At 57.3% G+C, this 24,573-nt stretch overlaps 2 protein-coding genes across 18 annotated transcripts in view; one reads left to right on the top strand and one right to left on the bottom strand.

The window, feature by feature from the left end:
* On the top strand, positions 1-20,198 carry TP53I11 (tumor protein p53 inducible protein 11). Of its 13 annotated transcripts, XM_021925868.2 has the most exons (10): positions 430-593; positions 1,157-1,326; positions 13,070-13,150; positions 13,497-13,571; positions 14,318-14,477; positions 15,077-15,135; positions 15,328-15,376; positions 15,791-15,887; positions 16,987-17,088; positions 17,630-20,198. In XM_021925868.2, the coding sequence occupies exons 5-10, from the start codon at positions 14,349-14,351 to the stop codon at positions 17,761-17,763; spliced, it is 570 nt and encodes a 189-aa protein (XP_021781560.1). In that variant the 5' UTR covers positions 430-593; positions 1,157-1,326; positions 13,070-13,150; positions 13,497-13,571; positions 14,318-14,348; the 3' UTR covers positions 17,764-20,198. The 13 variants fall into 13 exon arrangements, with proteins under 13 accessions (XP_031509394.1, XP_021781563.1, XP_017803934.1 ...); XM_021925874.2 differs by lacking the exon at positions 13,070-13,150 and having other exon boundaries at positions 14,267-14,477; XM_021925866.2 differs by lacking the exon at positions 13,070-13,150.
* Positions 20,126-24,573, bottom strand: part of TSPAN18 (tetraspanin 18) — a 203,408-nt gene continuing 198,960 nt past the window's right edge. For all 5 annotated transcript variants that reach the window (XM_031653531.1, XM_021925865.2, XM_021925859.2 and 2 more), the window contains one exon: positions 20,126-23,354. In XM_031653531.1, coding sequence (XP_031509391.1) covers positions 23,307-23,354 — 48 coding nt within the window. In that variant the 3' untranslated portion in view covers positions 20,126-23,306. The remainder of the gene's footprint in view (positions 23,355-24,573) is intronic.

The following is a 24,573-nucleotide window of genomic DNA, read 5'->3' on the forward strand; positions in this document are numbered from 1 at the left end:
ACTTGGGTATCACCGCCAGCCAAAGCAGTACCTTCCATTTCAGACACCGGCCTGGGCCCGGGAGACATCGCAAGGCTATTTAAGATGGTGTGGTTTGCCCATCTACGTTGATCGTCCCAAGAAAGGGGCACCGTCTGCAGAACTTGCCAGGAAAGTCTTCCTGGGCGGCGCGGGCAACGCCAGGGTCTTCCCGCGCTACTTCCTCCCCCGGCGCCTTCTCTTGGGCGCGCGTGCGCCCCCTGCAGGCGGCCCCCGGGAGAACCTCGCGGGGGAGCCGGGAGCCCGGTTTCCCCGCCAACCCCCATCCCACCAGCCCCGGCGGCCACCCTGGGGGCGAGGCAGCCCGGCGCGTGGGAGGGGACGGCGCGCCATTGGCTTGTGCGCGGAACCGAGAGGAGGGACCAGCGCGGGCCGCCAGACTCGGTAAGCCCCGGCCGCGCAGGGCGCCGCGCGCAGTCCAGCCGGCCCTGCCCTGCCCTGCCCTGCCCTGCGCTGCCCGGCCCCGCGCGGGCGGCGCGATGTGAGGCGCCCAAGCCTGGAGCCTCCGCCTGACACCAGCTCCACGCAGCCTGGCGCCGGCACGCGCGAGGCCCGTAAGTTCTGCTCCCCGCCGCCGCCGCTTCCGAGCCGCGGACTTTCCCCGCCCGCCGCCCGCCGCCCGCCGCCTGCCGCCCCCCGTCCGCCGCCTGCGCAGCGCAACCCAGCGGGGCTCCTGCGGCCGCCGGGACCGCAGGGGGGCGGCCGGGACCCTGCGCGCGCTAGCCAGGCGCCCCGGGACATCTCGGCACCCGCTGAGCCCGCTGGGACCCCAGGGGGTCGCCTCCCCGACTCCCCAAGGCGCCGTCTCGCAGCCCTTTCCGTCTCCCCTGCGCGCTCTCCCCTTGCCGCCCCTCCCTCTGACTCGGTTTCCCCTCTCCCCCGGCTCCGCGGTCGCCCTCCTCCTGGACTGCTTATTTCGTCCTCGGCCTCTGCCTCTCGGGCTCGAGCTTTCTGCTTCGGTGTAGGAGAGAAACCGAGCGAAAGCAGTTTCTGTCTCCCTACGGTCTGACTGGGTCCCCGCGCTCGGTTCTCTGTCCCCTCCCCCTCCCGCCATTGTTCCCGGCCGGAGGAGTGCGCGGCGCAAACTTGCGAGTTCCCCCCGTCTTTGCCCCCGCAGGGCCGCGGACGGAGGTGGTGGCGGAGTTCCCGCTGCCCACAAGTCTGGCCTGACCTTCTGGGGCGGGGGCCTGGGGGCAGGGGCCCTGGGCCGGAGGACCTGGGGCCGCCTAACGACTCGGAGCTCCCCGCCGGGGGACACCGGCGCTCGGCCCGGGTCTCAGAAAGTGGGTGAGTGTCTGGAGCGGGGACATGAGGGACAGATTGGAGGGGGAGGGGCGAGGCTGGGAGAGTCCCCAGTCCCCAGGCTGGAAAGGGGCGGGCAGAAACCCAGGCCGCGCCTGAGCCCAGTTAGGGGGTGGGTAGGGGACGCACAGGTGGAGACGCCCCCCACCCTCCCCCAAGTCGCGCGATCTGCAGGAAGGGGGCAGTGTGAGGCTACTGGCCGGACGCTGGGTGGGCTAGGGCCCCTGCCGTGGGCAGAGCACTCGCACCTACCCGGTGGAGGCTGTGTGGAGGAAAGGCCAGAACGCCGCGCCCACCCCGGCGCGCCCTACTGGGCGGGGCGGGGCGGGGCGCTCGCCTTGGGTCCCCTCGCTCTGAGCTCCTTCGCCCTGACCCAGTCGCGGGCTTCCGCCTCCTCCTGGAGCTCGGGGGCAGTGGGTTTCTCCTCCGGAGCGATGGAGGCTGGGGCGGGAGTAGCGCAGAGGCCAAGAACCCCGAGGCTCCTCCAAAGCCCAGAGCGGCTGGCCAAGGCCCCCTCACCACCCTACTATCCCTCACTTCCTGGTTGGTTTCTTTCAAACAAACTTCTTGACGGGGCGGGCCTGCGAGGAGAAGTCACCGGGGCCGCCCACCCCAACTATGTGGTCCCTTGAACCTCCATCCCCGATGGCCTGTGGAGAGGGGACCAGGACCTGCGGCCGGCAGATCCCAGGGACGCGGGGGTCGTTTTGTTGCAGAGCCAGGAGGGGGCACTGTCCGCCCTTTAGCCTCAATCCCAGACTTCAAGAAAGGAGAGAAAAGATTTTTCTTGTTGGGTTGTTAGGAAATAAGAGTATTCTCTAGGCTTCTGTTGTCCCATCTGTAAAATGGGTCGTCTTGTTCCTGAGGCCCCCTCTGTTCCACGATCCCAGGAGGCCTCTGCCCTGGCCGCTTCTTTCCCAGTTACACGTCGTCAACTTCCTCCGTGCTTCCAAATTTGGAGTGGAGGACTAAGGCCCAAAGCGCCTTCACCCATGTCCAGCTGTCATGACCTGCCGGTTCTAGGACTGCGACCTGTTTTCTGCACAGCTCTGCCTCCAGGCCCCCTGTGCCTTCTCCAGCTCACACCCAGCCTCCCAAGTTCTTTAGATAGCCCCACCTCTGTGGGAAGAAGGGCCTGCCCCTCTAGGGGTATGGCGGAGGAGTGGGCTGGAGTTAACAGGAATGTCCCATAGTGACACAGTTTGGGGCTGTCCTTTACTTTTGCTTATTGAACAAAATGTTTGTGAGCATTACACCAAAAATGGCATATGGAGAAAAGTGCCAGGGACAGTTTCAGGCACTGGGGAGATAGCTGTGGACAAAATAAAAATTTTTGTCCTCATGGAGCTAATGCTTAAAAGCAGGGGGCAGGAAGAGGCAATTAGCTAACAAAAAACAATAAGCAAATTATATAGTGTACTGAGAGGTGAAGGGGAAAAGTTGTGTTGGGGGTACTGAGGCCAGGGACTGGGTTGTCATTTTAAACAGGGTGTCAGGGAGGCCTCCCTGAGGAGGTAACTTTTGAGCTAAAGCCTTGAGGGAGATGAGGGAGTGAGCTGTGTAGACAGCTAGAGGACAGCCCGTGCAAAGGCCCTGAGGCTGGAATGTGTGTGCCCTGCAGCTGGAGGGGAGTGAGGGGCTGAGGAAGAGATAGGAGGCAAGGCTGACTGAGAAGGGATGAATTCCTCCCATTTCACAGGTGAGGGAAGTGAGGCTCAGAGACAGTATATCAGTCACCCCAGGACACACACAGGCCAGGAGTGGCAGCTGCAGGGCGGGGTGCCTGATGTTCTGACTCCTGGCCCATGATACCTCCCCGGCACCCTGTGTCTCACTGTTTATCCTGCTACACTGGTGGGACCCCTCCCAGGGCCAGCGCAGCATCATCCTCTTGCCCCAAAGTGACCCTTGCTCTCTCTCATCCCACTTCCTTCTTATGACCACTCCCTTCTGAGCACCCCACTCTGACCCGGCACATGATCCCTAGAAGGGGACCTGCTGTGAGGCACATTTGGTCAAGGGGGCAACTGAGGCAAGGAATAGAATCTTCTAATCTAAAAATAATGAGCAGCATTATTATTGAACATTAACTACAAAACAGGCGCTGTTCTGGATATTTTTGTGCGTCTTCTCACTGGTGAGAGGTTGGTGTCATTATTACACCCATTTAACAGATGAAGAAACTGAGGCCCAGGGAGGCAGAGTCACTGGCCCAAGGGCATACAGCTCATAAGTGGTAGAGCCAGGATGAAGCACAAGTCTTTTAAGTCATGAGCTAGTCCTTTAACCACTAAGTCAGCACCCCAGGATTGGGGAGACACTCAGTCCTGGACTGTGGTTGTGGCCCATCTTATCCTGGGAAAAGGGCAGGGACCCTTCCACCTGCCTCCCCCAGCCTACAGAGAAGACAGATCACCACTTGCTTTTGAAGAAATGGGCTCAACCTGGTGGAGGATCCCTTTGAGGAAGCTCCTCTCCTTTCCTCTCCCACCCTCTTCTCCTCCCCTCTAAGTTCCTGAACAGCCATGGGGCGGGGGAGGGGCATGGGGAGAGTTGGGGCCGGGAGGAGAGGTAGGTGCCTGCTGCATTCTCACCAGACCCCTAGCCCCATAGGATCTGGAAGTCAGGCTGTCCTGATGACGACCCTAGCTGCCCTAAGGGCCCTGACATGGTCACTGGGCCAAGGGACAGGCGGGCCTATTCTCTGAGTGAAAAGGACAGGAATTCTTCCTGTTCCGCCCATGTGAATGACCGTTGAGACAGGAAGAACCTCCCAGTGATTTCTGAGCGGTGATGGAGGCCATCAGAGGGCCTGATCCCCTCGCCCGCAGCAGTAGCTTCAGACCCTCCAGGGGAGAACCCCAGGGATGCCTCCTTCTTGCCACCTGCTCTGCCCTGACCTCTCAGCCTCTTCGGCACAGTAGGGAATGTTCCTATTTGTCCCTAAAGCTTTGGAAATGTTTCTGATGAAAGGTTGGGCTTTCCTCTGCCTTTCTGGAAACTGGGCCCCTTCAGACAGAAAGAGTAGGAAGACAGGACCTGTGTGCCGGTCCAGGCTGAGGGGTGGCGGGACTTGGGGGTGGGGCAGCTTGAGCTGGGGCCCAGCAGGGGCCTGGCGTGTGGCTGCTGTGAGGCAGGGCTGGGAGGGACCCTAGGACCACAGTCTCATTTTCTTAGACAAAGAAACTGAGCCCCAAAGACAGGGTCTGGCTTACCAGTGATGGCAGAATCTGCCTGTGACCTTAGCTGTCCTCTGGGCCCAGTGACTCAGGACACACTGCCACCTTCCAGCTCCAGGACAAACCCTCCACTACCAGATCCCAGGGCACATGTTCCTGGAGGTTCTTGGAAATGGGGCGTGGAACCTTTCTCAACTGCAGAGCCGTGTCATGGAGACGGGGGTTGCCACTGCCACGGGACTCGCATCCTGCGCCCGCCTCTCCCGGCCAGTTCCGCTCTGTCCTGACTCTTTGCAGCAGCCTGGACACTGAGCCCAGTGGTGATGCTGAGGTGATGAGGGAGACGGATGCTGCAACTCCGCCCTCCGCTGGCTCAGGATCTGCTTGAGAGACAAGACTGACTAAGGCAGCCCCGGCCTTTGGAATAATGATGCTCTCGAGGGATGGCCTGATAGCAAGCCAGCTGGAGCCAGCCGAGGCCCAGCCACCCGGTAGCCTTGCCTCGGCTTCCTCCTTAGCTGTGGGCCTCCAATGAAACCTGCAGCCCAGAGGCTGCTGCGAGGATGTCAGTAGTGCAGCCAATTTCATAAAGCCTCCTTTGTGTCCCGTGACTTCTAGATTAGCTCTCTAGCCCCCGACAGCCCTGTGACTCAGGGACCACTGCCCCGTTTACGGTGGAAGGAAGGGAGGCTCCTTCAAAGAGGAGTTTGCCCAAAGGCACGAGGCTAGGAGTGCAGAGCCAAGATCTGAACACAAGTCCCTGAGTCCCCAGGCCTCTCCAGTACAGCCCTTGACAAGTGGATTCACTGCTTGAGGGCCCTGGCGATAGATTCTGGGCTAGGGGATCTCTAGACCCCCATCCTGCCCACGGGGCCAATGGCAGCCCTGGGAGGGACCACAGCTGGAGCAGATGACGCAAGCTCTGGACTTTCTATTCCGTCCCACCCTCCAGGGAGCAAAGATTCTTTCTCCTGCCTCCCCTTCTCTCTGGCCGGTGGCCTGAGGCTCTGGCTCTCACTGCCAGCACCCCGCCCCCCAACTCTGTGTTGCCCTGTCCCAGACCCCATTTCCAGCTATTTTGTACCAAGGCGATAACAGAACAATGGGTCTCCCTGCATCCCTCCCCAAGTCCTGCTGGAGTTGCAGGGCCTTAACCTAAGGGAGGCTGGACCCCAGAGAGGAGTCCAGACGCTGGCAACTGCCAGGGACTTTCCGGGGGAGCTGCCATGGGGAAGATGGCTTAGAGCTCCGTTCTTTATATGGGCCAAGTCCACCAAACACCGCCCACGCCCACCACCGCACACATTCACACACACACCAGCTCCTCTCAGGATGTCCAGTTAAAGAACAGTCACCTTGGCTTGAATTCCAGCTCTGCCACTTACCTCAAGGGACACTTGAATAAGTCACCTGAGCCTTCATTTTCTCATCTGTAAGATGGGGGTGATAATATGGCCATTCTCATAGGGTTGTGGTGGGGATTGCAGGGGATTCATGGTCTTGAAGTACCTGCCCCGCTCCCTGCAGCCCCGGGGTAGGTGGCCCTGGGGACGGTCTTCCTTATGCGGGGTGGAGGAACAGGTGTGCCGCCTGCCCCTATCACAGAAGCTCTTGTTTGGAAAGGCAGTGGCTCCTTGGCTGAGGTGTGCAGCAGCATTGACTCCCCCTTGACTCACGGGGAGGCTTGGCCACTGATGGACGTTCTGGGCCCCTTCCTCTATCCTCCCTCCTCTTCCCCACTCCCCCGGCCAGTCAGGTTTCCTAAGCCAGCCCTCACGGGCATAGTCTCCATGCTGGGGACAGCTCAGCCGTCCATCTGTTTCTATGGAAACCAGGCTTCCTGGGAAAGAGGCAGGGGGTTGGGGAAGTCCTCTAGGAACTGCAGGGGAATGATGCCTCAGTCCCATCTGATCTGCCCAGGGCAGAGCCTGGGCAGCCACCTTATTCATATTATTAGTTGCTGTCCTTTACAGAGCACACACCAGAGGCCAGGCTTCTCAGCTGCACTTTCTCATCATCACACATCACAAACCTGTGGGCTTCGTAGAAGTAATAGTGTGGTTTCACAGATGAGGACATAGAGGCTCAGAGAGGTTAAGTAACTTTCCTGAGGTCACAGAGCAATTAAGAGGAGTAGGGATTTGAGCCCAAGTTTTCCCAGTCGTTACAAATATGCCTACCACCTTCCTGTCTGTCATCCTCTTCTGGCTCTTGTGCCCCCAACAAGCCCCTCTCTTCCTGGCTGGTTTAGTCTTGCAGGCTTTGCTTGTTCCCGCCTGGTCCCTGGGCTCTTCCCTGGCCTCAGATTTCGCAGCAGATGGGGAGGTGGGAGGGACTGCAGGGAGTCAGATCTTGGCTGAAGAGGTCCTCTTAGCTCCTCCCAACTCATTCATTCAATCACAAATGCCTGTTGAGCTCCTCATGTGTCCAGAGTTGCCCCAGGCTCAGAGAACAAGACCCAAAGAAATCCCTGCCCTGGGGCACTCCCCTGCTGCTGATGCCACAGCTTTCTGAGGAGGTGGGGGGCAATGTCAGAGGCCTAGTGTTCTCATCCAGTCCTCTAACCTTCACTGCTGCCCAGACCTCCCTCTGCCAGGCCCTCTGCCAAGAGCATGTGCACCCCCTCTCCTGGAGTCCTCAGCACCCCATGAGTAAGCAAGTAAGGCGCTGTGGGGTGATTCCCATTGTACTGAGGACTGAGCCTGCTCGCTTAAGGCCACCTGACCAACAGAGAGTGGCCACTTTTGAACCCAGTTCTGCCTAATTGGAAAGCCCTTTCCTGCCCTGTGCCATCAGCTTCTGTGTGGCCTGGAGCACAGCCTCACCTCAGCCTGCCACATCTAACCTGTGGGCTTCTGAGTGTGCCGGTTGGGTTTGGCCCGACAGCTGCTTATTCCACCTGTGTTGACAAAGTGCCTACTGTGCACCCCAGCCTCACGGAGAGACACACGGAGGACCACAGTACAAGCCATACCTTCAGACTGGTTGGTCTTGGGGAGCCAAACTGCTGTGAAATGACCAGGAGTGGAGGCTCTAAGTGGCCAGTGGCTGCAGACACTGAGACCTGTGAGAGTCCGGAGGAAGATGAGGACCCAGTGTCCTGGGAGGGTCCCTGGGAAGAGCGACTGTGTGCAAAGATAGCCTCAAGGAACAAGGAGCATGGTGGAGGGACAGAGTGTCCCAGGGACCTTCCCACTTGGGTAAAGGGTCAGCAGCGAGAACCACTGTTGAAAGGTTTGCTGGCTGATCGGGAATGTGGGCGAGAGCAGCTGGCAGGGCAGAAGGGAATGGTTTGGGATCCTAGGCCTGGGCCCTGGGAGCCACGTCCTCCCTTCTTGCCAGACAGGTGATGTGGGTGGAGGGGTGGCTGTCCTTGCTTCCCCTGCCCCCAGCCATCTGCAGCCCAGCTCCTGGGGAAACCCCCCGGGGCCCTTCAGAAGGCAGTGGGCAGAGCAGGAAGCTTCACAGCGCTGATGGCAGGCTTTTTCCACTGTGCGTAGCTGAGTGGAGAAAGGGAAGTGGAAGGAGGGCCAGACTCCTCCCTGGGCAGGGCACTTTCCCCATGGGCGCCCACATGCACTCCTTCTTTCTCTCTCCACCAGCACTTCTGCAAGCTGAGCGTTCTCACTACCCCCATTTCACAAGAGAGGAAACTGAGGCTAGGAGAGCCGCGGCGACTTGCCCAAAGCGGTGCAGCTGGCAAGAGGGCAGAACCAACACTCAAACCCAGGTCCCCCGCCCCCAAAGCCAGGGTTTGGCCATAGTGCCCCGTGGAGTCCTCTGTCCTTACTTAGGTTAAAATGGTGCCAGGCCTGAAATAAACACCTGGAGTGGCCCTGAAGGGGAGGAAAGGTCAAGGGGAGACCTGAGGGGTGTGCGTGGCTTGCTTCGCGGGTGGGGCAGGTGTGGGGCTGCTGGGTGGATCTGATCATCGCAGGGCCCAGTCCTGGGGATGAAGCAGGGGCGGAGTGCAGTTCTCAGAGCAGTTATTTGTGCTGGAAGGTGGGTGTGGGGCCCTCCTCCCTGGAGGTCAAGATTCCATTTTCTCTGAGGGGTCACAGGGGTCCTTTGTGAGTGGTGACCTCCCTGCTAGGGTGGGCTTGGGAGGTGGGCACAGCGTTTCTCACCAGCCCAGATGTCTGATGGCAGTGCCTGTGGATGAAGATTGTCCTACCCATGAGTAATTCCGGCCAGGACACTGTAGTGCGCGCTCTACCCAGCCCCAGCAGGTGACACTGACATGACCCACAGCCTTTGATTTGCAGCAGCTGTTATTGGCTCCAGCCTGGGGTGCAGAGGGTAATGCTCTGTGTGTGTGTGTGTGGTGTGTGTGTGTCGTGTGTGTGCTACATGTGGTGTGTGGTCTGTGTGTGTGGTGTGTGTGTGGTTGTTATTAGTGTAGTGTGTATGTATGGTTGTGTGCTGTGTGATGTGTGTGGGGTGTGTATGTGTGTGTGTGGTGTCTATGGTGTGTAGTGTGTGGTGTGGGTGTGGTGTGTGGTATGTAGTGTGTGATGTGTGTGATGTGTGTAGTGTGTGTGGTATGTGTGGTGTGAGTGGTGGGTGTGTGTAGTGTGTGTGTATGCGCATGGTGTGTAGTAGGTGTGTACGTGTGCATGGTGGGTATATGTGTGGTGTGTGTGTGTGTTTTGTGTGTGCATTGTGTGTGGTGGGTGGGTGTGGTGTGTTTGGTGTGTGTGCACATATGTGTGTGGTGTGTGGTGGTTTGGTGTGTGTGTGTGGTATTTATTATTGGTGTATTATTATTATTGGTGTTATTATTATTATTGGTGTTATTGTGTGATGTGTGTGTGGTGTCTGTGTAGTGTGTGTGGTATGTGGTGTGAGTGGTGGGTGTGTGTGGTGTGTGTGTGAGTGGTGTGTGGTAGGTGTGTAGTGTGTGTTTTGTGTGTGCATTGTGTGTGGTGTGTGTGTGTGGTGTGTTTGGTGTGTGTGCACATATGTGTGCGGTGTGCATAGTAATAATTGATTGTATGGTGTATTGGTATGTGTGTGGTGTGTATGTGGTGTGTGTGGTGTATGTGTGTGGTGTGTGGGGTGTGTGTGTGTGGTGGGTGGTTTGTGTGGTATGTGGTTTGTGTGGTGTGTGTAGTGTGTGTAGTGTGTGGTGTGGTGTATGTGGTATGTGTGGTGTGTGTGTGGTGCGTGTGGGGTGTGTGTGTGTGTGGTGTGGTGTGTGGTTGTGTGTGTGTTGTGTGTGGTGTGTGGTCTCTTTTGTGTAGTGTGTGTGGGTGTGTGTGAGAATATTGTGAATGCGTGTGTGTGGTGTGTGGTTGTGTGTGTGTAGTGTGGTGTGTGTGTGGTGTGTGGTGTGTGTGTGTGTGGTGTGTGGTGTGTTGTGTGGTCTGTATGTGTGTGGTGTGTCTATTGGTGTGTTATTGTGGTGTGTATTATTGGTGTGTGTGGGTATGTGTATGGTATGTTATTATTGGTGTGTGTGGTATTATTGGTGTGTGTATTAATGGTGTGTTATTAGTGTGTGTGTGGTGTGTATGGTCGCGGTGTGTGGTGTGTGTGTGTGGGTATGTGTGTGGTGTGTGTGGTGTGTGAATTATTGTGTGGTGTGTGGTGTGAATGTGTGTGGTGTGTGTGGTGTATTATTATTGGTGTGTGTGTGGTGTGTGTGTGTATGGTGTGTAGTTATTGTGTGGTGTGTATGGTAATTAATGCGATTGTGTGTGAATTGTGTGTGTCGATGTGTCGCGGTGTGTGTGTGTGTATGGTGTGTGGTGTGTGTGTGGTGTGATTGATTATTGGTTGATTGATTGTTATTGATTGTTATTATTGTGGTTGGTATTGATGGTTGGTATTGATTATTGATGGGATTGATGATTGGTATTGATGGTATTGGTATATTGATGGTAGTTATTGATGTGGTTGATGATTGATGATGATATGATTATTGATGTATGGTTAATTGATGATTCGATGATATTGGATATTAATTATTAGTTATTGATATTGGTATTGATTATTGATTGATGATGTCATGTTGATTATTATTGATTATTATTATGGTCAATGATGGTCGATATTATTATTGATATTGGTGTATTATTATCATGTGGTCAGTGTGGTGTGTAGATTGTGTGGTGTGTGTGATTATTGTATAATTATTGAATTATTGATGGTGGCGTGTGTGTGGTGTGTGGTGTGTGTGTGGTGTGTGGTGTGTGTGTGTCATGTGTGTGGTGTGTGGGTGTGTGGTGTGTGTAGTGTGTGTATGTGTGTGTTGGTGGAGAGGGGTCAGCAGGCAGAGGAAAGCAGTTCATCCAATGCCTGGAAGCTTCTGCCCCTTGGAGGTGGGTTGTGGACACAGCCTGGGCCTGGTAGGCAGTGGCTGAGTGCCAGCCTTGTGCCCTGGGACTGAGATCTGGGACTTTACCCAGTGGGGCGGAGAAGTTAAGAAGTGCTAGTTAGGCCCATTTCCCGCTCCTCCATGGCCTCCATCCCGGTGCCACTGCCACATGGGAGGCCTGGGGAGGGTGGGAGTGTCTGTGTCTAACAATTGCCCGTCTTCATTGAGGACTTGCTGTGGGCCGGGCACTTCCCCATGGCTTCATGGAGATTACATCTTTTATTCTCACAATGTCTCTATAAGATAGGACACCTTATTTTCCCAGCTACACATGGGAAGACTGAGGCACGTAGAGGGTAAGTGACTGACCTGCCCACAGGCACACAGCCAGGCAGTGATGGATCTGGGATTCAAATCCAGGGAGCGACCTCAGCAGTTAAGCACTAACCCATTAGGCTTTCTGGCTTGAGCAGTGAGCTGGCTCTTTCTAAAGCACTGTCTGTCCATTATTTTGTTTCTCCTGAGGCCAGCTCCAGGGGAAAAGTGAGGCTGGCTGCTTTCATTTTACAGATGAGGACCCCAGAGCTCAGAGAGGAAAAGTAACTCACTTTAATCAGTGGCTAGCAGATCAGTGCCCCCTCCCCACCCCGGCCAGGCTGGGAGCTCTTTCAGGATGGGGGCCTGTCCCACCAGCCATGTACCTTGCTCACAGCAGACTTCACTAAATGCGGTTTCCTCGTGCAAATGTGCAGGTGTTTTGCTGAGTGCTCTGGGGAGGTGGGAATGACGGCTCCATTTCACAGATGGGGAAACTGAGACTCAGAGCACAAGGCCACACAGCAGGAAGGGGTAAGGCAGGACTGAGGGAGGCAGCACATCTGGCCTGGGAGAGGGGTTAACCAGCCAGGAGGAGCTCGTAGAAGGGCTGAAATAAAGACCGACCTTACCGAGTGTTGGCGAGGATCTGGAGGAACTGGAACACTCCTGCATTGCCAGGGACACGCAGTGGCATGGCTGCTCTGGGAAACAGTTTGATGCTTTCTCTGAAAGTCCAACAGGGATGTACCACACTGCTCAGCAATCCCACTCCTGGTATTTACCATAGAGAAATGAAAACTTACGGTCCCACAGAAACGCAGGTTTTTAGCAGCTCTATTCATAATCGTCAACAACTGGAAACAAGCCACATGGCCTTCAGTGACCAAATGGATAAACAAGCTGCTACATGGACCCCAGGGAATACTGCACTCCAATAAAAAGGAGTGGACTCCTGATACACACAGTGACTTGAAGGAATCTCAAAGGCATTCTGCTCAATGCCAGGCGCCAGCCTCAAAAGGTTCTATGCTTTATCATTCCACTTACCTAGCATATTTGAAAACACAAAAGCTATAGTGTCAGAGACTAGATCAGTGGTTGCCAGGATGGAGGAGTGAGGGGAGGGTGTGGCCAGGACAGTGCCAGGGAGTTTTTGGGGTGATGGAACTGCCCGTTATCTTGATCTGGAGCTGGTGGCTCCAAAAATCTATGTGTGTGCTAAAATTCAAATAACTGCACAACTAAAGCCTGTCTATTTTGCTGTATGTATTAAAAGATAAAAGGCCACGGGGAGGCTGGAAGAGGAAGGGCATGAGCCAGGCAACATCCTTGGCTGAGGAACAGGTGAGGGACCCGGTTCTCACCAGCGGCTTAGTGACTTTCAGGGCAGCCTCGCCTGGCCGCGGGAGGGATGTGGCTAATTGTAGCTTCTATCTGGGTTCACCAGAAGGTGGTGGCTAGCAGCTGAGGTGTTGGGACAGCATCCTGGGCCCTCCAGGAGCCGGGTGATGAAAGGTTAGGCTCTGGCTTCCCTGGCAGGGTGGGGTTGGCCTCCTGTCCTGATGGCTGGCACACACTGAAGCATTAACCCAGAGCCTCTGTGTGCCAGGCGTGGGACTGGCGTCACACTTACCACCCGCCGCTGTCTCCTATCACCATGGGGCCTGTGTGTGGGGAGGGGAAAGGCGTATCCACTCCCTTTTGTGGATGAGGAACTAAAGCCAGGGGGTGTAGGAGGGTAGTTTGGCCTAGAAATGACATCACACTCACTAAAGACCGCCAATATCAACTTTTGCAGTTTTTTTCCCCAATGCGACATGGTACACTGCCTCCCTAGTTGATCCGGTCTACAGCCACATACCCCACAGTTTGATACTGTGTTCTGATGTTTGTTCGGGTGCTTTATTTTAAGACACCAGGAGGCTTGAAAATGGGAGGTGACCTGGGGACATCCCCGCACTCTGCCTCTGGCAGCCCTGGCTGGGGCTGGAGGGTGAGATTTGCCTGGGACCACAGGACACTGAGACAGCAGGGTCCCCTGGTGGAGAGCCCAGTGGCCTCTGAGCCTGTCTGTAGATGGGGATGGCTTTTCTGCCTTTACCGGAGGGTGGGTACAAGTGGGAATGAGATGCTGGAAGCAGCCCGAGGTGGGGAGTGGCACACTGTTATTCACCCTGGTTGGCATTGAAACCCCGGGAGCTTGGTTTTCTCATTCGCAGTGTGTCCGTCAGTAGCACCCATCTTGCAGGGCAGCTGTGATTAAAGAAGCCAGGGCCACCCCAGAGCCAGCCTCTGAGGCTTCACCTTACCCCGTTTACACTTCTGTCTCCTCTGCTTAGATTTGACTGACTGAGGACGCGACGGGCACTCAGCTTCTCTGCATCTCTGTCGCCCAGCGGAGGGGCTGGCACATAGTAGGTGCTCCTAGCCTGACTCAAGATGTTGCTGGGGCTGGGGAGTGGGGGGCTGGGGAGGACCATGGGCAGACCTGGGGTGCCAGGAGGGGCTGGTGTGGGGCTGATGGCCGGGAGGGCAAGGCCTGAGCAGGGAACCTAGACCACCTCAGCGTCCCTGCCAACACCTGTGGCAGCCTTCTCTGGCTCTCCTGGGTATGAGGGCACCCCATGCCCTTCTTCAGTCCTGGCAGGTTTGAAGGGGGGTGGCAGGGAGATGGCAGAGGGGCTCACTGGCCTACAGGATTGGACAGAAGGTTGGTGGGGACGCAGACCCCAGACCCCAGAAGCCCCTGCCCCAGGCTTGGACAGACCCTGCCGTCTTCTAAGCCTCGTTTGCCCCCATGAATCCAGGCTCCTTTCCTCCCCATCCCCCCAGGAAGCTTGGATGTGGCCGCCATCCAGGCCCAAAAGCCGTCTCCTGGGCCCTACGCCTCCAGGGCTGGCTCTGAGGCACCATGCAGCCTGTCAGATGGCGTGGGCTGTGTCCACCTGAGCAGACCCGCTCCCAGAGCCTCAGGGGCCTGGAGAGCGTCGCCTCAGCCATTTGACAAGGAAGCCGGCTGTGCTCCCCTTGCTGCCCTGGGCTCGTGGGGAGGCCTCAGCAGGCCTGGCGTGGGGTGTGGCCTTCCCCTACATCAGGCCCCTTCCCCTAGAGTCTGGAAGCTGGGGAGGAACTGCGGCAAGAGACCGGTGTCTCCCCTCAGCCCTTCTGCAGAGGCCGGGCTGGAGGAGAAGATGGCGGCCAAGCAGCCCCCGCCTCTGATGAAGAAGCACAGCCAGACGGACCTCGTGAGCCGCCTGAAGACCCGCAAGATCCTCGGCGTGGGCGGGGAGGACGACGACGGGGAGGTGCATCGCTCCAAGGTGGGGTGCAGAGCAGGGGCCTCCGGCACCAACTGGGGAGGCCAGGCTGACCCACCATAGGGGACAAGGTTAGCCGAGGCCCAGGGAGCCGCAGGAGTTCTGGGACTTAGCTCATGTTCCTAGAAATGTAACGGCAATGCCAGGGGAATAACGAGATGGTTAGAATTAAGTGCCTATTACATGCCTGGTTTTCCAGCAATTGCTTTATAAGCATTTTTAAAATCTTGTTGGCACTAGAAGATGCAGATACTGTAAAATTATTAACCCATTTTATAGATGAGGAAAGGAAGGCTCAGAGAGGTTAGGCAACCTGCCCACGGCCACATTGGTAAGTGGCAGTACCAGGCTTCAAGTCTGCGTTTGGCAGAGCCCTGAGCTTTCATATGTCACCATCATATTTTCAGCTTCTTTTAAACGCTAGTGTCAAGGGGAAGCAGGAGAGGGGGTGGCCTCATGTGACCCTCCCCACCTGGGGGACCCTTTGGCCAAGCCGAGGTGCCCAGGTGGGTCCCTGGGTGTGCAGGACTCGGGAGGATGAGTGAGTGGGGGTGCTGAGAACTGCCCTCACCCTGGTTGCCTCTGACCCCCTCTGTCCACAGATCAGCCAGGTCTTGGGCAATGAAATCAAGTTTACTGTTCGGGAGCCTTTGGGGCTCAGGTGAGCATTTACCTGACTTTTGTGGGGAGGGGAGGGGTTGACGGGAGCAGAATGCACAAGAGCCCACCTCATTTGGCCTGGTCCCTGGATTTTGTCTCATTACCTCCCCCAAACCTGCCATCCCTGGGGATCTGGGCTGGAGAGGGAGGGTCCCCGGGGGCAGGGCTGTGACCTTCTCTCCACGCCTCCCAGGGTCTGGCAGTTCGTCTCTGCTGTGCTCTTCTCTGGCATTGCCATCATGGTGAGCCCCCACCCCTGGCCCCTGAGATCTGGCCCCGTGTGGCTGCCCCAGCCCTTCTAAGGCTCCCTGGGGGTACCTCCTCCATCCTGGCCCCTCATGCAGGGCCCATCTGTCAGGCTCTCGGACTGCCGGTTCTCAGGCTGCCTCCGAGAGCCTGACTCCTGCACTGCCACACCTGTGCCCTGTCCAGGAGCACACTAGATGCCATGTGTGGCCTGACTCGTTGTCCCAGGAACCCTGGAGTTTGCTGTCCTGGCATGGGGGCGGGTGGGGACAATCAGGTCCAGACCCTGGACTGCCCATAAGGATGCTGATCCTGCTCCTGGGGGGAAGGAAGGCGTCCGTGGGAGGCGTCAGCTGTCACCCCCCACCGTCTCCCAAGCGGGACCTCTAAGCCCCTCTCGCTGCCCGCAGGCGCTTGCCTTCCCTGACCAGCTCTATGATGCGGTCTTTGATGGAGCCCAGGTGACCAGCAAGACCCCCATCCGCCTCTACGGCGGTGCCCTCCTCAGTGAGTACTGCTGGGGCGGGGCCTGGGGGAGGCGACGGGCAGCTGGGAGACCCAGCGGGGCTGAGGAGAGCACGGGGGTACGTGCCCGGGCACCCCTTCCTTTCTTCAGGCAGATGCTGCAGCCCACGCCCCGGCCTCTGATGAATCTCTCTGCTGGGGATGTGCTGCCATCTTGTGGCCATTGGTGGAATATACCCAGTGGGTTGGAACTTGCCGTTGCCACCTTCTGCAGGGAGCGCTCCTAAGTGTGTGCACTGCCCTGGGCGTTGTGGTGCAGAGATGGAGGCGGCCCAGGCCCACCCCTCTAGGACTTCACAGCCTAGAGGAGAGGCAGATCAATTCAGTGTCTGCAAAACCCCTCGCACCCACCCTGTTTTATCCCCAGAGCCACTTGTGTTTCCTCTCTAACCTGAGATACACACGTTCGGATTTGGAACTAGTTTTTAAAGCTCAGCATAGGTAATATGCCTCCCTTTCTACAAAATACTCCATGGCTCCCTATTGCCTACAGAATAAAAGCTCAGCTCCTCTGGAGTTAGGGTTGTTGGAATAAAATAAATACACACCCAGTGGCATGTCTGGTACCAGCAGACACTGGGTGGGCGGGGCCTGCTAGAGGCCAAGTCAGTGGTTCATCCCCCTCCCCCTGGGGAGTTCCTTAGAGTGAGTTCTCAATGGGCTCAGGTTTTCTGTCTGGGAGTCCGTGTGAAAGAAAACCCGATTATAGGACCAGGTAACCCATTAACTCATGGATTCCATCAACACAGCATCCACCTGACAGAACCGGACGTGGGCAGGGGCCAGGAGCTCAGCCCTCCCCCTTTATAAAGAGATCGAGTCTCAGCATGGGGAAGTGACTCGCCCAGTGTCGCATAGGGCCTTAGAATGACAGGAACAGACTGAAGCAGCAGCATTGAGTCTGGAGGGGACAGGATCAGGGACAGACAGCCTTGATTTGAGGAGTGTGAATGGGGCGGAGGCGTGGAGTCCAGGACCCCGGCTGTCTTGCAGCGGTGGCCGGAGGAAGGAGGAGCCTCCTGCCCTGCTGGGAGGGAGCCAGCGGTCCCACCCCCAGCCCCCTCTTCGTCCCCCGCCCCAGGCATCTCCCTGATCATGTGGAACGCTCTCTACACGGCTGAGAAAGTCATCATTCGATGGACCCTGCTCACTGAAGCCTGCTACTTCGGGGTCCAGTTCTTGGGTGAGTCCTGGGGTGGGCAGTGAGGGAGGCTGATGGGCAGCTTCGCCCCTGACCTGCCTGCTCTAGCCACTTGGGTGTGTGGGAAGTGATGAAAGCCTGTCTGTGGGGGGGCTAGTGAGGGAAGAGAGGGATAAGGACTCACCTGGCTGTGTTTACCTGTGTGCCTGCACACCTGTGCACACATGCCTAACACACATGCCTGTAGCTTCCCACATCCACACACTTCTATCTATGGCCTTGCACACACATGCGTCTGCAGCCCCCGCGCCCGCTGCCCACTGGACCCAGTACCTGTGTAATAATGTGCGCTCAGTTTTGCCCACCTGCTGTGCCCTGGTTCCTGTCACATGGGAGACATCGGAGCAGAAACATCTGTGGGGTTGGCAGGGGCAGGGGGCAGGTCCTGTGCTTCCCACCTGGGAGGATCCTGGGCTCAGAGTGAAGTTAGGGAGATGGCCACACCAGCGCTCCGGGCTGGGGGGCGGCCCCAGGACACATCCCCTCCTCTGACCCTGTGGTCTTGCCGGCCTCTCTCCCACAGTGGTCACTGCCACGCTAGCTGAGACGGGCCTCATGTCCCTGGGGATCCTGCTGCTCCTGGTCAGCCGCCTCCTTTTTGTCGCCATCAGCATTTACTACTATTACCAAGTCGGCCGAAGACCCAAGAAGGCCTAGCTGCCCGCTGGGCCTGGGGCCTGCCCATGCCCAGGGCAGAGTGGCGCTGGGGCCTCGGCTTCCCTCTGGCTCCTGGAAGACAGGAGGGTCCCCTGCCCTGCCCCAGCCCTGCCCCAGGGAGGCAGGGGGTGGGGGGCCTTCCTTTCCTCCTGGGCACCCCGTGTGCTGTGACCTCCTGGGCTTTCAGGCTTGACATGCTGGTTTGGGGAGAGACAGGGCCTCTGCTGCCCGATTCCTCACCCTCACAGTGATACCTCCTTTCCTTGGGTCTCTCGGCCTCCAGACCCCCTCAACAGACACTGACGAAAGTCAAGCTGGAGTCATGAGGGTAGTGGGCTAAGTCGAGGGTCCAGCCTCTTCTGCCAGGAAGCCCTTCTTGCTTTTGAGAGATGCTGTGACCACCCCCATCCTTCTCCCCACACCCCCAGCCAACCTAGTGCCCAACCAGCTAAACTTGGCTTCCCTCTAATCCTGGAAAACCCTGTACCCCTCCTCCCCAATCTGGCCCTCTCCACACGCACACCCTGAACACACATACAGACACAACACACACACACACACCCGCATGATGTGAGCAAGCACATACACATCACACACACACAGTCTCTCACACACACACACGTGCACCTTCACAGCCCAGCCGAGGGCACGCAGGCAGGGTGTGCGGTCTGAGATGGCACCTCCCTTTCAGCCGGTCTTCGAGGATGGGCCACACACAGCTAGACGCCCTGTCCCCACTCTCCTGGCCTGGCGCGATGAGCTCTCCTGGGACCTTGCTCTAGGGCACTCTGTCTCTACCCCAGGACCCCGGAGTCCCCTGGGAGCCCCCTCCCTGCAACCAGCCTGAGTTCAGAGGCAGCCAGCAGCTGCACCCACAGGCCGCACGGACAAAGGAACACACAGCCCCCAGTGGAGACCATTGTAAGAGGTGGGGCTGGGAGAGGAGGAACAGAAGGAAAGCCATAGCGCTCCCTCGCCCTGGAATGTCCCCCAAGGCCTGATGGCCACTGGGCTCAGCCTGTCCCCCACTCCTCCCTGTTTCCTGGTGAGCTGTCCCCAACACCTGCAACCCTGGCTGCCTCCAGGGCCTGGCTGAGTAGGACTGGGTGGCCCTCAAACTCAGCACAGGAAATAAGTAGAAACATTTCAGCAAGCCGCCTCCCTTTATCTCCCCCACCCTGGCACCCTGGCAAAGGCTGACAACTGGCTGTCTTGGGGCTGAAGAGCCCCCCCGCCTGCCTCTCCCTGAGGGCCCACCAGCCTGTGCTGTACACCCCCCATTAGTCCCTGATCCCAACCCTCCCTCCTGCCAGCACACCGGCACACATGGGAAGGGGCAAGCCCCAGCCCTGGGGACAGGCGTAGGGAGAGAAGCAGCCCCCAGGCCCCAGACTCGCTTCTCATCCTGGCATAGAGCCGGGAATGGCTGGAGGGTGTCTATATGTACAGCCAGCTCTGGCTGCTGCCAGGTGGGCCCCTGCCGGGGGTCCTCACCCCTGTCCACTCTGTGCCTGGCTGTCCCTGCACCCAGATACAGCACCACGGCCTGTACCCAGCAGAGCAGTGGCACCACCGTGGTTCCAGTGGATGCCCCAAGGCTCTGCTTGGTAAACGTGGCCGAGCAGAATGGGAGGCTGGACCCTGAGGAAGGGCCCCTCTCCTGGCATCTGTCTCTCGCTACCTAAGCCTGTGCCTCTCCCTAAAGAGCTCCTCCCTGCTGCCAAGCCCTGGTCTGGCCACGAGCCACTACTGCCTCCCACCGGTGGTGCCGCCAGCGGGCAGTGCCCTCGGGCCGAAGCCTCGGTCCCCCATCTGAGCCAGGCCTAGTCCTCTAATAGGGATGGTGGCTTTGTCCTCCCATCACTGCAGGTGCATTCCACCTGGGGAATGAGGCTGCGCGCTGGGCGTCTGCTGGCCCTGAGATATCCAGTCTTCCACACTCAACCGTGGGATGGGAGGGTGGCGTGGCCTTACCCATGGGGCTGGCCAGGCTCTGGTACAGAGCTGTGCTCACGAAATACCGGGTGGCTTGGTTAGACCTAATTGTAGTGGAGCCTGGGGGAGAGGGTGAGGGAGGGGACTGCGGGTCAGGTAAGACCTGGAAGACAGACGTACAGCCGGCGGGCAGGGGGACTCTAAGGCAAGGAGGACTTACAGTTGGGAAGGAGGCAGTGGCAGAGGGGCGAGGGACAGGGGGGCCCTTAAGTCCAGCGAGGAAAGCTTCACGTGGGCCCCGCACTGCGCTCCGTTCGGGGTGACCTGGAACACCTCTTTTCCCAGCTCCCTCCAGCCATCAGCAGGCTCTTGTCAAGCTTCCGTCTCACCCCAGTCTATCCCCAGCCCCAAATCAAGACCACCTTTCTTCACGGTCACTATTTATTCTTTGTTCCTTTTTCTTTTTGTAAGAAACAGTCACAAAAACCAGTGCAAAACCATCAGTGTGGGCGTCCTGTTTTATATTACAAAACTTCCTCTGGATATATCATATAAAACGGGGTCTCACAGGAGAGAAACGTGATAAATTAGCTCTGCAATCTACGGCAAGGAACACAGACAGTTTTTAAAATAGACTTTCAACATATGAGGGAGGAAGGGGCTTCTGGGGAGATGGGGGTGCTGGGGCCTCAGCTGGTTTGGGGAATCCTGTCTGGGCCCCTCAAGCACGGATAGAGAGATGGACAAGGGAGGCTGCGGACAGGCCTGAGCACCAAGGCTAGAAATTAACAGAGACCCTGGGGAGGAGCCCTCACCCCCAGCCCATAAAGAGATATTCCTTTTCTCTAAGAGGCAGTAGCTTCAGAGCAGAAAAGTGGCTTTCAATACAGGCAGGGTTTGTGATGAACAGTGTAGTCGTCTTGTTCCTTGTCCTGTTAGCGGGGTCCGAGGAAGTCTCTGTTGTGAGGTGTTGTATTCTGGGGTAAAAAGAAACGAAGAGGTATCCCTGCCCACCCCTACCCCCAGCCACCACCAGAACCTGCTGTGGGTTGCATCTGGACCAAGCCAGCTGAACCCTGTTCCTCCCTGTGCTGTGGAGGGAGGCTCAAGCCTGATTTGGGCTGAGCTTTCTTTGCCTTGCCTCCAAGGAATGGCCTCAGGCAGCCTTGCAAATAGCTACCAGCCTGGGCGAATGCCAACAGGAGCAGAAAACCGCCTATCTTCCCTTTCCAGGCTAAGAGGATGGCCAGCGGCTGGCTGGGGAACTGAATCTGGGCTGATTGAGGGTTCCTTGGCACATTTGTGGAAAGCCATTGAGAAGCAGTCTGTGTCCGCCCTTGAACCCACCTTAGTCAGATTTCCCTTTGTGACCAGACCTTTCTCCTGGGTTCTCCCTCTGACTCGTATGGGCCCTAGAAGCCTGGGATGCCCCTGGATTAGAGCCATAAAGCTGTGCAATTTGCCTCAGTCCTGCCCAGCATGGTTTTTTTGTTTTTCCTTGTCATTCTCAGACCAGACATTTGCCTCTTCCAAAAAGCTGGGGCTAAGCACGTAGGTGGTTCAAGAGGGGCAGGTCCCAGGCCCCAGGCTGGGCTGCGGTACCAGCGGCAGGTCCCTAGGTCTCGGGAGCTTAGCTTCTGTGGAGCTCAGGTATCATTTATGGGGCTGCCAGAGCAAGCTGTTAAAGAAAGACTGCGCTCAGAGACCTGGTGGGAGGGCCAGGACTGGCAGGCACAGCAGGAGATTGGAGGAGGGTCCACCTGAATCTTTGCAGCAGGCACAGAGCTTCTGGCTGCATCTCAGAAGGGGGCAGGAGCACAGGCCAGGGAACACTGGGCTTTAGGCTGTGACTCCGAGTGTCCCTGGTGACTGGAAAGCCTGAGGGGAGGCTGGAGGCTGATACAGGGTGCTGGTGGCTTGTGAGACAGAATGAGCTCTTCCTGAACAGGGAGAGAGGGGAGAAAAGAGAGCAGACATCACACTGCTCCTTCCATCCCTGCCCATGGCAGACATCACTAATCAAACTTACGGTGCCTGGCAGACATCACTCATCAGGATTGCACCGCATCTCTCACTGAGCCCAGACCAAACCTCAGATCCCCAGCACAGCCTCCAGCAGCCACCCCTGATCTATCAGGATAGGGGCATCTTGCAATCCAGTTGCCAACACTCGTCTAGAGTTTGAGAACTGAATACTTGTGGGTGTGCGTCTGCGAGTCTCCCTGCCCAAGCCTGGAGGGTATACTAAGAAATGTGCGAACAGTGAAGAGACAGGAAACCTTGTTGCAGCAGACATGGCCTCGATGCCTTCAGGATTCTTTAGTCTGGAGAGAAGAGGGCTCAGGGGAGTCAATGTGTGACCTTAACACTCCAGGAAGAAGAGCAGGCAAGTGGGATGCCGTGGACGGAGCCACAGAAAAACAGAAACCTCTTCTGTATATTAAGCTGATGCTAAAGTCAGAGCAGTCCAAAGGCAGGAGGCTGCCTTGGGAGGTAGTAAGCTCTCTGTCCCTGGAGGTATGCAAGAAGAGGGTGGAGAAGTCTTGGCAAGGATCTTGAAGATACCCAAGCCTCAGTTCTGGGTGCGGAGAGGGAGACCCAGATGATCTTGGGGATTTCTTCCACTCTGGGAGCTGGGGAGTTGGGGAAGGACAGGGAAGGGGGTGGCTTGTGGGGAGAGGTGGGCAGTGTGGACAAGGGAATGTGAGGTGCGCCTCTGTGTTCCTGGGGACTCAGAGAGAGAGGTGTAGGGAGGTAGGAGGGAGGGCACGGTGGGAAGTCATGGAATGGTGTTTTCTTAGCTGTAGAGCAGGGAGGAGGCGGTTCCTGGCTGGCTTGCCCTCTCTTGTCTGGGGGAACTGGAATGCTGAGGCCAGGGGTGCATGTGGGCAGCAGAGCTGACAGAGTCCTGGATGCAGTGACAGCAGCCTGGAGACAACTCAGATTCCGTCATGCCTGTGCTGTGTGTCTGTGGATGGGCCACTGCCCCTCTCTGGGCCTTTGAGATTATTTGGTCCAACAGATGGGGAATGCAAGGATCCTGCCAGCTGGGCCATTCTTGGATGCCGTTTCAGCAGCTCACTCTTGACCCCGGCCTGAACAGGGGACAGTCCATCCTCCAGTGGACCAGGGATTGCACTGTGGGTTCCGAGTCCTCAAGAATGTGCCAGCTGAATCTCTGTGGGGCTTTGATGACTTCTCTGAGATTTGCTTTGTCCTCCTCGTTGCCTAAATCCTCACTTTCTTGGCATCAGGTCCTGGTGCAGTGAGGAGAGAGGGCCCAGGGTCTGGCTGGACCAACAAGGGCACTGGGCCTGGTGTTCCTTTGGTCTCTAGAGCAGCCTACATCCTGGGCCAGGCGCTGGGGTCTCTGCAGAGAGCCCACGGCACCTGCCCTGAGTCCAGGTGAGGATACATCAGTCCATACTTTTGTCTTCATTTTGTTTTGTTAAAAAAATAGCTCTATGCCCCTGGCCCTTCTCCTGGCCATCTTTGATGGCCTCATCTTCTCCCCTGGGGCCAAGAGGACAGCGGGGAGGGGCAGGGGAGGGCATCGGGTGCTGGGCAGTGGTGGGTGGGGCGAGTCTTCGGGCCTCAGGCCACACCCTCTACTGGATGCCCCGGAAGAGGCACATGGCGAAGATCATGGCGAAAAGCTGCAAAAAAGGGAAAAAAGCAGAAACTGGCTTATCAGGCTGGGCCCTTTGTGGGCTGCCTGGTCCACTTCAGGGGAAGGGTCACCTGCCTCCGGGGCAGAGTGAATGCCTGTCCCTCTTAGCACACTCCTCCCATAGGGATTCCTGACATTCCCCTGGGGCCAGCCCTTCTCACCAGCCCATACCTGGCTTTATTTGGTGGAGTCAGGGATCAGGAAGACTTTAGAAACTGAGTCTTGGGTTCAAATCCAGCTCCCTGACATACCAGGGGGTGTCCTTAGGCAAAGTACTTCCCTGCACTGGGCCTCAGTATGTATCCAGAGCTTGCCATGTGCCAGGCACAGTTTTAAGTGCTTTCTTGGGAGGTATGTAACCTACCTGAGGTCACATAGCCACCAGCAGGGGAGCCAGGGTTTGAGTCCCAGGCATTGTGACCCCAGAGCCCATGCTCACAACCCCTGCAGGCTCCCCTCCGGCTCACAGGAAGGTGGTGAGATATAAGTGTAATGCAACTACCTAATGACGTAATGTGTCTGTTATCTAGAAGATGCTCAGTAAAGGTTACCAGGACTGCTATGAATAGGCAAGCAGCTGCAGCCCTTCCCGGATTTAGGCGCTCCATCCCTGAACACCTGGCTGAGGGCCTGGGGTGGTGGGGCAGGGAGACCCTAGCTCACGGACTGACCAGATTTGCTGATGTCCCCATGACCAGAGCTCACTGCAAGTAGCCGAGGGAACAGTCCCCAGACCACAGGTCATGGCCAAATCACCAGGAGGCTCACTGGCATGGGGAGGGGCTGCCGGGACGGGGCCACGTAAAAGTATCCGTCTTGAGCAGGATTCTGCCTCCCATGGGGCTGGCCAGCCAGGCTCATGGGCTGGGCTGGGAGTGAGGCAGCAGATCAAGTATATAGATGCTGCTTCCTGAGTCCCAGCGGCATGCTGTCCCCGTCATCTGTAATCCCTCTGTGCCCTGGGAGCAGGGTGATCAGCCCATTTTGCAGATGAAGAAACTGTGACTCAGACATCCCGCATCTGGAGCGAGGCAGAGCTGGGAGCCGGACTCTAGGGCCCATGCTCTTCCTGCATGGGACACATTCCTGAGAGTTCCCTGGGCTTGCTGCAGATTTATCGTGTTCATTGTTGCCTCTCATGAAGGGACTTGTTCACCTGTAACAGTGCTGGCGCAGAGTAGGGCTCAGCGTGTGCTTGTTGAATA

The sequence above is a fragment of the Papio anubis genome, chromosome 12, assembly GCF_008728515.1.
Source record: "Papio anubis isolate 15944 chromosome 12, Panubis1.0, whole genome shotgun sequence".
NCBI classification, from domain to species: domain Eukaryota; kingdom Metazoa; phylum Chordata; class Mammalia; order Primates; family Cercopithecidae; genus Papio; species Papio anubis.